This window comes from Suricata suricatta, chromosome 1 (genome assembly GCF_006229205.1).
Source record: "Suricata suricatta isolate VVHF042 chromosome 1, meerkat_22Aug2017_6uvM2_HiC, whole genome shotgun sequence".
Classification (NCBI taxonomy): domain Eukaryota; kingdom Metazoa; phylum Chordata; class Mammalia; order Carnivora; family Herpestidae; genus Suricata; species Suricata suricatta.
In genome coordinates, this window is record NC_043700.1 from 175,108,689 (window position 1) to 175,121,947 (window position 13,259).

Consider the following 13,259-nt stretch of genomic DNA (forward strand, 5'->3'; position numbering starts at 1 on the left):
GCAGCAGGACGAGTCTGTGGCTGTCTTGGGATGGAGACGATGCCGAGGTATTCTTGGAGCCCTTTTCTGGAGCAGATGGTGACTGCTACCATTTCCCTTTTTCCAGCCATCTACAGGTTGAGTTTTGTGTCTTGGCTGTCTGATGGAGCGATACTGCTATTTGGGGGTTTGGCGGAGGGGAGGGGCTAGCAGCCATTGTCATTCTTCCTCAGTGCTCACCCAGGCCACTAACAGGGTCACTGTTACACAGTGCACGAAACTCGTACACAGAGCTACCATGTGAAACTCCCCCGGCTCACTCTATATGAGGCTCCTTGCTCACATTCATGCTCCCTTAGTCTCTATGGCAACTTCATGCAATAGATGTTACCCTCATTTTACTGATGCAGACCCTGAAGTTCAAGTTTCTTGCTCAAGGTCACAGAGCTACAAATATAGGCAAGAACCTAAAGCCTCAGCTCTTCCAGATGCTCCACTCCCTGCCGTGGGGGTGAGGGGATCCCTCATTGGTTACTGACACCGTTCCCACTCTGCATCGGCTACTTCTTGACGTCAGGTGCAGAGGCGGCCTCCTTTGCGAGTCTCTCTCTTCTCCCTGCACCCATGTGCATCGTACAGTGACCCCCAACTTCTTCCCCACACAGTCTTCAGAGTGGGCCATGGGGCAGGTGAGGCCAGCCCTCCGACACTCGTAAGCCAGGGATGCACTTATTATGCATCTACTGTACACTCAGAATGGGGATAGGGACACCTCCAAAAGTGAATATGTATCGGGCACTCACTTTGTAGTATGCACAACTCTAAGTGAGTGTGAATGATAGCATGCAACGAGGAGGTAAAATAACCTCCCCAAGGTCACTCAGCAAGAACTTGGAGTCCCAGCTCTGCCGTGTTACCTTAGATACCATTCAATGGAAACTTCCTTAAGACACAGCCCGGTGGTGGCTAGAACAGAGGAGGCAGACTGTCCTTTCTCAGGCCTCGATTCCGTATTTATGAAGCACCTACTATGCACCAAGCCCCGAGATAGGCATTTCTCCCGACATTACCAGTGTGTCCCTGCCGTCAAGCGTGGCAGGTAAGAATCTTTGCCCCCGTATTGCAGATAGGTAAACCGAGGCCTTGTAAGGGAAAGCCCACAGCCCAGGGTCTCAAGTGCAGGAAGTGGATTCAGGTGGTCTGACTCTAAGCACTCCTCCCTGTGCCCCCCGCTGCCCTCACTCCCTCAGCCGTGTCCCCTGCTCCTCATCCCGGCCCCACTCTCCCCCCTCAGCTTGCTCAGCATCTCTCACTTCCTTTCCCGCCTCTGCCCCATCTGCACTTCCTGCCTTTGCTCTCTGTTGAGTGGCTCACCCCTTTATGGTCTTTCTCATTTGACATCTTTTAAGAGGTTTCTAAATCAGAGTTAAGTCTTTTTTTTTTAATGTTTTTTTATTTATTTTTAAGAGACAGAGAGAGACAGCATGGGCAGGGGAGGATCAGAGAGAGAGGGAGACAAAGAATCTGAAGCAGGCTCCAGGCTCTGAGCTAGCAGTCAGCACAGAGCCCGATGCGGGGCTTGAACCCACAAACTGTGAAATCATGACCTGAGCCAAAGCTGGATGCTTAACCGACTGAGCCACTCAGGTGCCCCTGAGTCAGAGTTATTTCTTAAGTGGTTGCCATAGGCTTGTGCCATGGGAGGCTCCTAGGAGGGTCGGACCCAGCCCTATGCTCAGAAAGCCCTTGGCTCAGGAGACACATGACACCGGCTGTGTGGCCGTGGCCAGGCGCACACCCTCTCTGAGCTTCAGCTTCTGGCCCTGTAAAATGGCCCAGGGCTGTACGATCTTTCCCATTTCTCCAAATCCGACTCTGAAGTTGCTCTGCTGGGGTTTTAGTCATCGAGAATAAGATGTAAATAGCAGTGCCTAATTATGAATCCAGTGAGTTAGAAAGAGGCCTGTGCATTGGCCCTGGGAGGGATTTGCAGAAGAGATAGGGCTTGAGCAGGCAGGGCTAAGGATGGGTGGGGAGGAGACGGCTGACTCCAGGGTTTCCTCATAGGAAAGACTTCCCTTAGCTAGACGTCCACCATCATTTTACCAGGGTGCATTTAGCCTGCCAAGAAGCAGTGCACATTGAAGCATCTCTAGCAGAAGAAATCACTCACCTTAAACTTTATTAGTGTTTTGGTGTTTTGTCTTGTTTTTTAAATTCCTTCTTCGCTGGTCCTCTGGCTTCCCCACACACCCACTCTCCTGGTCTCCCGGGGCATGCTCCCCCTGCTCCCTGGTAAACTTGTACATCCTTACCAAGATCACACAGTGAGTCCGTGGTAGCACAGAGGGTCAATACGGGTGAGGAGTGTTGGCGCTAAATGAAGAGTGGAACTCGTGCTCAAATAGGACATTCCACGTGGCTTGAAAATCCAACAGATCTGGGGCACTGGGGTGGCTCAGCCAGTGGGGGGTCGACTTCAGTTCTGGCCATGATCTCATAGCTTGTGAGTTCGAGCCCCACGTGGAGCTCTGTGCTGAGCACTCAGAGCCTAGAGCCTGCTTGTCTCTCTGCCCCTCCCCTGCTCGCATTCTGTCTCTGTCAAAAATAAATGAACATTAAAAAAAATTTTTTTTAAAGAAAATCCAGCAGATTTGTAATTGCTCGTTGAGCTGCAGAATGCTTCCTGGATCTCAGGCGTGGCCGTCACTTACAGTTACCACGGCACCAAGTCCAGTAATCGGTAAACACACTTAGGGTAACCTCCCTGTGCTGTGGGCTTCGTAAATCTCTGAGACTTGTATCAGAGGCTTTGGTTTGGTTTCTGAAATTGCAGTGTGCCTTTTGGGGAGTTTACTTATTTAAAAAAATTTTTTCAATGTTAGTTTTATTTTTGAGAGATAGAGCATGAGCAGGGGCAGAGAGAGAGAGAGAGAGGGAGACACAGAATCTGAAGCAGGCTCCAGGCTCTGAGCTGGCAGCACAGAGCCCTATGTGGGACTAGAACTCATGAACCATGAGATCATGAAGTTGAGCTAAAACGCTTAACCAACTGAGCCACCCAGGAGCCCCTGGGGAGTTTGCTTTTAGTTTTGAACCTGGGGTGGGGGTGTTTCCCCCCAGGGGTAAGCAGAGCGTTGGGAGTATAACAGCATTATTTATACACAATCGCTTTGGCAGGTAAGCTTGAAAAACTCCACACCAAACAAAACGAAACAGGTTTTTTTTTGCTTAGAAAGACAGCATTTTCCAGACCAGTGTGACCCTCGCAGCTCTCTTCCCAGAGTAATGTGCAGGATCATTTCTGGAAGGTTGCTGTGTGGGGTCTTTTGTGGCTTTGAAAGCCAGGTCTCATCACATTTGTTTAAAACTTTGAGATCCTGCAGCTAAACTATGACTCTTTGTCTCAAAGAAGAGGATGTAGAAACTGCATTCATCATCCTGTACAGGGCAGGAAAGCCTTCCGGAGTCTCCCAGATTACAGCACGCTGTGGTGTGTGTATTGCTTCTCTCCGGCACTCCCTCCTTCCTGGTCCTCTTCACGTCCAATGATAGAACAGGGTAGAAGGGTAATGGTGGTCGATAATTCCCACAAGGGGCCTCATAGAAACCTTTTCTTTAAATACCCATCCCCAGATTTTGTCGTTCATCAGACTCTGCCCTACCAGTCGGTTTCAGTGGATACGTTCAACTCCAAGAACGACGTGTACGTGGCCATCGCTCAGCCCAGCATGGAGAACTGCATGGTGCTGGAGTGGGACCACATCGAAATGAACTTCCGGAGCTATGACAACATTACAGGTGTGTTGTGGCTTTGATCGCCCTCATTTCACTCTGGCTGGTGAGCGAAGGGGCATCCATCCTCCCCAGGAAGGAAGAGCTGGCCTCTCTGACTTGGGGAGAGTCGGGGAACACATTCCCGCCCGCCCTCGTCTCTCGGATTCTTTCTCCACTTGGTCAGTTATTGGTGAGAACAGAAACTTGGGTGGCGGTCTTATTATTGTTGGTGATTCTTTCAAAAGGGAGAGGGAATGGGTCATGTGTCGTGGGAGTCATTTTCTGGTCATGGTGAGAAGTCACCAGAGAATCCCTTAATCCTGATCCCTTGTGGCAGCCTAAGACCTCAACAGTTTTTCAGCCGCCCAGTGATACTTTTGACTTTTGTTAGGCTAATTGTTAATGAGCCTGCTAACACGCACGTGCTCACACGCACGTACATGAGCACGTATGTGCACGCACACACCTGCCCATGCTTGCCAGGTCCTGGTGACCACTGCTTCCTTCTCATAAATACAAACACAACAGGAATAAATGGCTCTCTAAATTCATGCCTTTGGGTTGAGACCCAGTTGCTACTTTCAGGGCTGTCAGGAACCCTGTGTCTTAGCGCTCCTGAAAACGGGCTGTCTACTTGGCTCTGTAAATCACAAGTCAAAATTATCTTTTAAAGACTTCTCGTTTGTCCAGTGTGATCTGATAATACCACTGACTTTATAAACAGCACCACGGTGGCCTAATTGTTACCCTGGGAGAGGTTTGCCTTTAGTGATTCCCGATTTGGAGTTAGAGCAGCATTTTGCTATTGCAGCGAGAGAAGCGTTATCAGGTAGAAATTCCAGATGAGGAGGCGCCTAGGAACCTCTCGGGCGCGATGCAGTTTTGCAGCAGGTGCAGGGGGTGTAGGGAGGCGGACCAAGTGTCGTTTCACCCCTCCAAGAAGAGTGACGCTAATGAGCCTAATTTCTGCAGCACTGAGAGGTCTGGGAGACACGGGAGACCTCCTTAAGCTCAGAGGATGCCTCTGCTGCTGGGCCACCTGGCTTCCTAGTGCTGAGCTCACAATCCCGAGAACCCCCCTCGCTTCAAGTGCACGTTCAGCACAGAGCACTGCAGGTGAACCAATCTGTCAGGAAGCTGAGGAACCCAGAGTCCACGTTCAAGGGAAAAAGGAGGTGGAAGGGGTCCTGCCATCCACGTGCTTTTTGCTTCCCCCTTTTTGCAGACTTGGAGGGTAGGTGAGGGATGAGAGAGCTGACCCCTTGCCCCCTGCACCCTCCCCATGGTAGGTGGTGGGAGCGGAGCGAAGCCTTCCTTTGTGCGAGGCCTTCCACACCAATGCTTGTTGCCATGGCTGGTCACGGATCTGCGGGGTGCCAGGCGCTCGTTTGTCTCACTAGAAACTTGCAGCAGCCCCTTGAGGTGTTTGTGTGGGTTGCCGGCCCGCAGGGGGAGGACAAAACCCCTTCCGGCAGAGAGGTGGCAGACAGATAGTAACGAGCTCAGGTTTTGAAAACGGATGAACGTGGCTTGGACTCCCGACCCCGCCAGGTACTAAGAAGTGGCTGTGGCTTTTGGGGCTCAGTTTCCTCATCTGTAAAATGGGCAACACAGGTACTTTATATGGGTGCTGTGAGGATTCAAGGAGTGCCAGGCACAGAGCAAGCGGCCCTCAGCACCGGCGTCCTTCTCAGGCATGTTGCATCACTTTGGGGGCAGAGCTCAGGGCCTGTCACTGACGCATCTCACCCCTTTCATCTCTCGGGTTGACATGGAGGGGAAGGGAGAGCGCAGCCCTCCACCTGCCCTTCCAGACGGTCTGCAGTTGGTTGCATCTGATGTTCATCAAGTCATTCATTCATTCATTCATTCATTCATTCATTCATTCATTCACAATGATTTCTTGAGTAATTACTCTGAGCTAGGCACGATGTAGGTGCTGGGGCCACAGCAGTGAACAGGCCACATGGAAACCTCAGCCCCCAGCGGGTTTGTATTTTCATGGGAGTGGGAGATATATTTAAAAAAAAAGAAATAATTATGATACAGATAACACAGCAGATAGCAACGCACTGAGAGGGACAGGGAGGTGGGGACGGAAGTTTTGAAGAGCTGGCCGTAGGAGGGTTGCCATTTTAGACTGGTAAAAGCCTCGTGAAGAAGGTGCTGTTTGAAGAAGATGGTGGGACATGAGGGGTTGGTCCACGTGGACAGCGGGGGGAGGAAGCATTCAAGAGGCCACAGCAAGTACAAAGGTCCGGAGGCAGGAGAGTGTCTTTCCTGATGGGGCCATCCAGGGGTCCAGCCTGGCCTGAACAAAGCGATCCCGAGGGCAAGCTGCCGCAGACAAGGACAGGTCAGAGGGGCTCAGCTCGGGGGCCTCTCGGGTCCTGGAAGGACTCAGGTGCTTAATCTGAGTGCTCTGCAGAGCCACAGAGAGCTTTGTGCAGTGGTCTTCGGGGCTGCCCAGCATGAGGCAGGTGCCTGGCACGGGGCACTGGGCCGTGAGTAGCCTGTGGTGGGGAGTCCCAGCGGGTGCTGATGGCTCGCGGGGGCGGGGGACGGAGGGGCGGGGCGTGGCAGTGGTGGGCAGGCAGCAGTCCGTGAGGTCGGAGTGGGCGTGGCCAGGGTGAGAGCCAAAGCTGGGCCTTGCTAGTTTCTGGAGAGTCCTCAGCCCCACGATCTCAATCTTCTGAGCAGTGGGCAGGCCCCCACGAGGCCCATCTAGATCGTCTTCACATCCAAGCCTGAGCAACGACTTAACAACAGTGAGGTAGTTAAACTCGTGAGCTCCAACCTCAGGCTAGTTTTTTCTTTTTTATTTAATTTATTTTTTTAAATGTACATCCAAGTTAGTTAGCGTGTAGTGTCACAATTTCAGGAGTAGACTTCTTAATGCCCCTTACCCATTTAGCCCATCCCCCCTCCCACAGCCCCTCCAGTAACCCTCTGTTTGTTCTCCATATTTAAGAGTCTCTTATGTTTTCGTCCTCCTCTCTGTTTTTATTTTTGTTTCCCTTCCCTTATGTTTATCTGTTTTGTATCTTAAAGCCCTCATATAAGTTAAGTCATATGATACTTGTCTTTCTCTGACTAATTTCACTTAGCATAAAATCCTCCAGTTTCATCTACGTAGTTACAAATGGCAAGATTTCATTCTTTTTTATTGCTGAGTACTACTCCATTGTATATGAAACTGGCTCCGGATCTTTCTAGCTAGTGACCTTGGCAAAGTTAGTTACATTCCCAAAGCCCCTTTCATCTGTAAAATGAAAGTTTCCTGAATGCCCATTTCATCTGTAAAATGGGATTGTCGTTGTACTGGACGCATGAGAATTTCATGGGGCTCGTGTGAGGCAGGCATACAGTAAATCCTCAGCGAATGTTAGTTTTATCACCTGGGGATAAAAAAGGAGCAGCCCCCCTTCTTCCCCGTTCCAGACCCTAATTTTCACTTGAGTTACGACTTCGCCATAACTTCCATCAGCATAGGAAAGGAGAGGCCAGGATAGAATGACTGAGGGGGCAGAGGAAGAGAGTGATTCCAGAAATAGCCTGGATTCCTCAGTGCAGGAAGGAGTGTGGTTAGCCCAAGTGCAACCTGGGGCGAAGGAGAGTCCTAAGGGAGGGGGCACTGCCCTGCAACCTCTTGCCTTGAACAAGACCAAGGGAAACACGGACCCATTTTCCCCTCATGGGCCATGCATGCCTCATTTGTCATCTTGTGTGATCACGGAGTGATCCCAGAGTCTGCAAGGGCTGGGCAAGATCTCCGCAATCCATGCCTGTCCAGACGGGGGCTCTGAGGACTGGGAGGGGCACCTGCGCCGCCTTTGCAGCCCTGGCAAGCATGCGCGGGAGGGAAGGCTCTAGCCGTGGACCCGCTGTGGCCCGAGGAGAGGGGAACCCACGGTTGTGCTCACCCCAAGATCTCACACTTTCCAGCTCCTTTTTCTCGCTACAGCTCTTCTCAGTTCTCCTGTTTTTGGTTTATTTTGTTTTCCCTTTGATTTCTAGCCTATACTCTCTCCCCTTCACCAACACACACACACACACACACACACACACACACACACACACACGATGATTTCTGCTGCTGCTGACAATTCCATAGGCTGAAAGTGTTTACTTGGACAGAGGTGTTCCGGAACATTTCCAGGAAAGGAATTCGTTCTGTCTCACAAGGCCCCTCAGCTGAGACAGACTGGCAGGCCTGGAGGGCACTTGTGACGGGCAGGGACCTCCATAGGGAGGCCACCCAGGAAGGGGACCAGCATGCACCCTGTTAGTGTTAGCAGGGTGGGGTCAGGCAGCTTCCAAAAAGCAGTTCTGTAGTTTAAATCCAGAAGCCTTAAAAGTGTACACAGCATTTACCAAGGCAAAGCCTGCATTTAAGAATACCGCCAGATGGTTTTCAAAAAAGACTGTTCTACAAGGAAGCATCTTATAATAATGAAAAACTAGAAATAACTGCAATGTCCAACAATAGGGGATTTGTTAAAAATAAGATACACCCATACATATAGTATTATAAGTATTATATAGTATTATATACTATATAATATTATAAGTATTATACTTGATGTATTAAAACATCAGATTCTAGAAGGTGCAATGACTGGGAGAAAGGTTTACAACATAGAGGTCAAATGAAAAAAGTAGATTATAAAAAGCCCATGTATCCTACAAGGCAAATTTATTTTTATTTTGTTGTTAATTTTTAAAATATTTTAGCCCACATTTATTATTTTAAGTGTTAATTATTTTGAGCAAGAGAGAGAGGTAGCATGAGTTGGGGAGGGGCACAGAGAGAGAGGGAGAGAGAGAAAATCCCCCTTATAGTGCAGAGCCTGATGCGGGGCTCAGACCCACCAACTGTGAGATCATGACCTGAAAAGAACTCAAGAGTCGATTGCTCAAACTGACTGAGCCACCCAGGCGCCCTGGAGCCCAAATTTACTTTTAAATTTTGAATCTGAGTATGTGTATAGATTGACGATGAAAGAAATTTATCAAGATATGAAGTGTCATTTCAGCATCTGCAGCACAAGTGATATTGATTTTCTTCTTTGTGCTTTTTGGTATGTTGGTAGTTGGGTGTAGACTGGAGCCAGATTCCCTGGATTTAGATCCCTGGCCCTCCCACAGACTCACCGTGTGGCCTTGTGTAAGTTACTTAACTTCTCTGTGCCTCACTTTCCCCCTTAAAAATGGGGATGATGATGATGATGATGATGATGATGTTGATAGTACTGGTCTCATAAGGTTGTTGTAAGCATTAAATGAATAAATACATGTCAAGTACTTAACTATAGTACACACTTTTTAAGTGTTATCTATTATTTTCAAAATCTGCTTTGATGAACTTTGGACACTTTTATACTCAGGGGAAAAAAGGAATGATTAGTTTGAAACAAAGGAAAGGGACCAAGAAAAGTAACTGTCACTCTAAAATCCATCTACAGAAATTGGATAATTATCCTTGTAATTTACAGACCAAATTCACTTTGGTCCAAATTGCCTAGAAAACTAGGGAAAAGAGATACTTTTAATCAAATGACCTGGATGGAAGGTCATTTGTGTAGTGGGCTGTCCTATTGCTGCTGAGTGGAGGGAGGAGGGTGAGAGAAGGCTCAGGGTCTGGGTTGGGGAGAAAATGGGAAGAGGTGGTCCAGACAGGAGAGTTCCCCTTTTCCAGCAAAGTTTTGGTCTTGCGCTGCCTCAGCTAGATCATTCAGGTCGGTGATCTTGCTACAGGTGTTTTTGCAGTGTCTGCTATGGGTGATTTTAAAGGGGCTACATCTTTTTATTACCAAGACCATTGACTCAGTTATCCAATAATGATAGCTACTAATTATCAACCACTTCCTGTTGATGGGTGCTCTGTTCTAACAACACCCACCACGAAGTTTCTCGTTTAGTCTTTACTAAAGGTCAGTGGTAATAGCATCCTCACTTTATAGATGAGGAGCCTGAGCACAGAGAGCTAACTGACACAGGGTCAGAGAGCTTACACGGGCTGCGTTTCATCTCCCGGGCCACCTGCTTCGAGTCACAAGGTTTAACACTGTTCCGCCTCCATTCAGCTTCCTTTGGCTCAAAAAAGCAGAAGAGGCCAAGTGTCTTCAAAGAGCCCTCATTACAGTTCTTCCCTTGTGTCTGAGACCTGACTTCTACCGTTTTATCCTCCCCCCACCCCCCAAACTCCCCATTTGTTTCATCCCGCTCTATGGAGTTGGAGAATACGTTTTTGAATAGCGTGAAGACAATCCCTTTGGTGGTTATGATTTTCCGGAGTTGTACTCCTGCCTCTAAGGACACCAGAGGCACAGGTGACCAGCACTTACTTATTACTAGGGAGACACATATATATTCTTAAGTTTTTAAATTTTTTTAAATTGTGGGAAAATATGCATTAACATAAAATTTACCAGCTTAGCCACTTTTACGTGTACCGTTGAGTAGTGTTAAGTGCGTTCTCCATGTTGGGCAAACAACCTCTAGAACTCTTTTCATCTTGAAAAACTAAAACTCTGTGTCCATTCATTCAACACTGACTTCCCTCCCTCCTCTCTTTCCCAGACCCTGGCCACCACTGTCCTATTTTCTGTCTCTATGAATCTGACTACTTTAGGGATCTCATAGAAGTGGAATCATACATTATTTATCTTTTTGGGATTGTCTTTATTTCACTTAGGATAATATCCTTAACGTTCACCCATATTGTCATGTGTCATGTGTCATAAATACCTTCCTTTTTAAGGCTGAACAATGTTCTGTTGTGTGTATATACTACAGTTTGGTTATCTACTCATCCATCAGTGGACACTTGAGTTGCTTCTGGCTTTGGCTATTGTGAATAACGCTGCTATGAACATAGTTGTGCAAATCTCTTCGAGACCTTGCTTTCAGGTTTTTTGAGGTGTGGACCCAGAAGGGAAATTTCTGGGTCATAGGGTAATTCTGTATTCAATTTTTTGAGAAATGGCCATGCTGTTGTCCACATCGGCTGCCCCGTTTTCCATTTCTTCCATTTCTTTACATCTCTCCCTGTTTTAGAGTTCACAAGGGGCCCAGTTTCGCTGTGGAGGAGGATTTGTAACCGCGGTGCCTAATCCCCTCTTGTTTCTCTCGGGGCGCAGGTCAGTCCATTGTGGGCTGCAAGGCCATCCTCATTGACGACCAGGTTTTCGTGGTGGTGGCCCAGCTCTTCGGCGGCTCCCACATTTACAAATACGACGAGAGCTGGACCAAGTTTGTCAAATTCCAAGACATCGAAGTCTCTCGCATTTCCAAGCCCAACGACATCGAGCTGTTTCAGATCGAGGACGAGACGTTCTTCGTCATCGCGGACAGCTCTAAAGCTGGGCTGTCCACGGTGTATAAATGGAACAGCAAAGGATTCTACTCCTACCAGTCTCTGCACGAGTGGTTCAGGGACACGGATGCGGAGTTCGTTGACATAGATGGGAAGTCGCATCTGATTCTGTCCAGCCGCTCCCAGGTCCCCATCATCCTCCAGTGGAATAAAAGCTCTAAGAAGTTTGTCCCCCACAGTGATATCCCCAACATGGAGGACGTCCTGGCCGTGAAAAGCTTTAGAATGCAGAATGCCCTCTACCTGTCCCTCACCCGTTTCATTGGGGACTCCAGGGTCATGAGGTGGAATAGTAAGCGATTTGTGGAGGTCCAGGCTCTTCCTTCCCGGGGGGCCATGACCCTGCAGCCCTTCTCTTTTAAAGATAACCACTACCTGGCTTTGGGGAGTGACTATACATTCTCCCAGATATACCAGTGGGATAAAGAAAAGCAGCTGTTCACAAAATTTAAGGAGATTTATGTGCAAGCACCTCGTTCCTTCACGGCTGTCTCCACTGACAGGAGAGATTTCTTTTTTGCATCCAGTTTCAAAGGGAAAACAAAGATTTTTGAACATATAGTCGTTGACTTAAGTTTGTGAAGGTATGATTGGTGAATTTAAAAGACACATAGCCCTAGCTCTCACAGGAGAGTGGCCAAGAAGCGAATATAAAAAGAAGCCAAACTCAGAGCTCTGCTGAAATGAAAATCGCACTGGCGGAATAGTTAGAAGTTTTCAAAATTTTAGAACTCACATTTTAATCAGGGATTGCATTTATTGGCTAATTGCATGACATGTCCCTTCTCCCCTTTAAAAGGACATCTTAAAGCCTGTTGTCACTGAGAAAAGAGTACGGCATTAACTCTTAACCATCTAGGACAGTAATGTGCTTTTTTTTTTTAATGAGGAAGGAGAAAGTTGGATAAGATGGGACAGCACTTATAATGAAATAAACAAATAAAAAACAAAAAGACCAAACTATGGACCCTTCTCATTCCATTTTAGCAATCTTTTTGGTAAGAACTCTTAAAGCCAAAGTCAGCTGAAAAGATTTGCTGATGATTCGTTTAAAAATCTGGTAGCACTCAGCAATGCTATTTTGAGCCATTTCAGTTTCCTGAATCCCCCTTAATAGCAGAATGTTGGCTATTTCATTGGCTCACAAGGATGCGCGTCATGGGTGTGTTAACAAGATAATGTTGGGCATAACTTCCTTTGCCACAAAGAGAATACTCTGCTGACGCATATCTACATGGGCTACAGGCCCATAAGTGAGACAGAGGCATTTTCTCCTCTTCCTTGTGGCTTAAAGCCGATCCCCCGGGGTGGCCAGAGCAATACCCTTGTTACATGCTCTCGGCGACCCGGCTGCTTCCCTGAACCCATTCTTTTGAGTTTGTGGGTAACCAGCAGACAGGCCAAAGACTGAATGGTGCTTTTTATCCCATCCTTCAAAGCAATGGAACAGGTATTTCCATCTGATGAGCATTTGGTAGAATTTTTGAAGCAAGATTTTGTGGAATCAAAGAGGACTTTTATACAAGTCTCGTACTTTGAACACCTACAGGTGGCCCTTTGATTTGTGCATGGCTTTGCCCTCTGGGCAACTTAATCTTAAAAGTCATTGAATACCAACCTACCTGTCTGCCCACCTGCCTACCTCCCTGCTCCTACAACGGTCCCGGTTTGTTGATTTGTCCATGTTGCTGCTGCAAGTGTAGCCCTTCAAGAGGGGCTGAGGCACCAGATGGGAGAACTCAGGGTGCTCTTGACACTGGTGCCCCTGCCTGTCCCAGGAGTGTAGCCAAGGAAAGCACCCCGGGGCTCAGACGCTGACATGGGACCATGTGCTGGCAGCAGGGGCTCATTCCCAATAGGCGGGGGGTGGGGGGGAGTGGTGTCTCAGGTCCATCATCAAGGACAGCTTTGCAGCCAGACACACTGAGTCCAACAGACCAGGTCCGCACCAGGGGGCCAGAGCACCTATTTCAAAATGGACTTCTCTGGTGTGGATTATCGGGAAGCCCTTGGGCTCTGGTTTTGTGGAAGGTTCCCAGAGGACATTCTGCTCGGTTAGCTTGGTTCTCTTCAGAGAATGTGAAGTGCATTTGGGGAGGGGCTCTGAAAGAGCAACCCAGCCACG

At 48.2% G+C, this 13,259-nt stretch overlaps 1 protein-coding gene across 1 annotated transcript in view; it reads left to right on the forward strand.

The window, feature by feature from the left end:
• The window catches only part of LGI2 (leucine rich repeat LGI family member 2), a 30,248-nt gene extending 17,414 nt beyond the window's left edge, over positions 1–12,834 (forward strand). The window contains exons 10-11 of the mRNA XM_029952267.1: positions 3,616–3,780; positions 10,899–12,834. Of these exons, the coding sequence (XP_029808127.1) occupies positions 3,616–3,780; positions 10,899–11,716 (983 nt within the window). The 3' untranslated portion in view covers positions 11,717–12,834. The remainder of the gene's footprint in view (positions 1–3,615; positions 3,781–10,898) is intronic.
• The last annotated feature ends 425 nt before the right edge of the window (positions 12,835–13,259 follow it).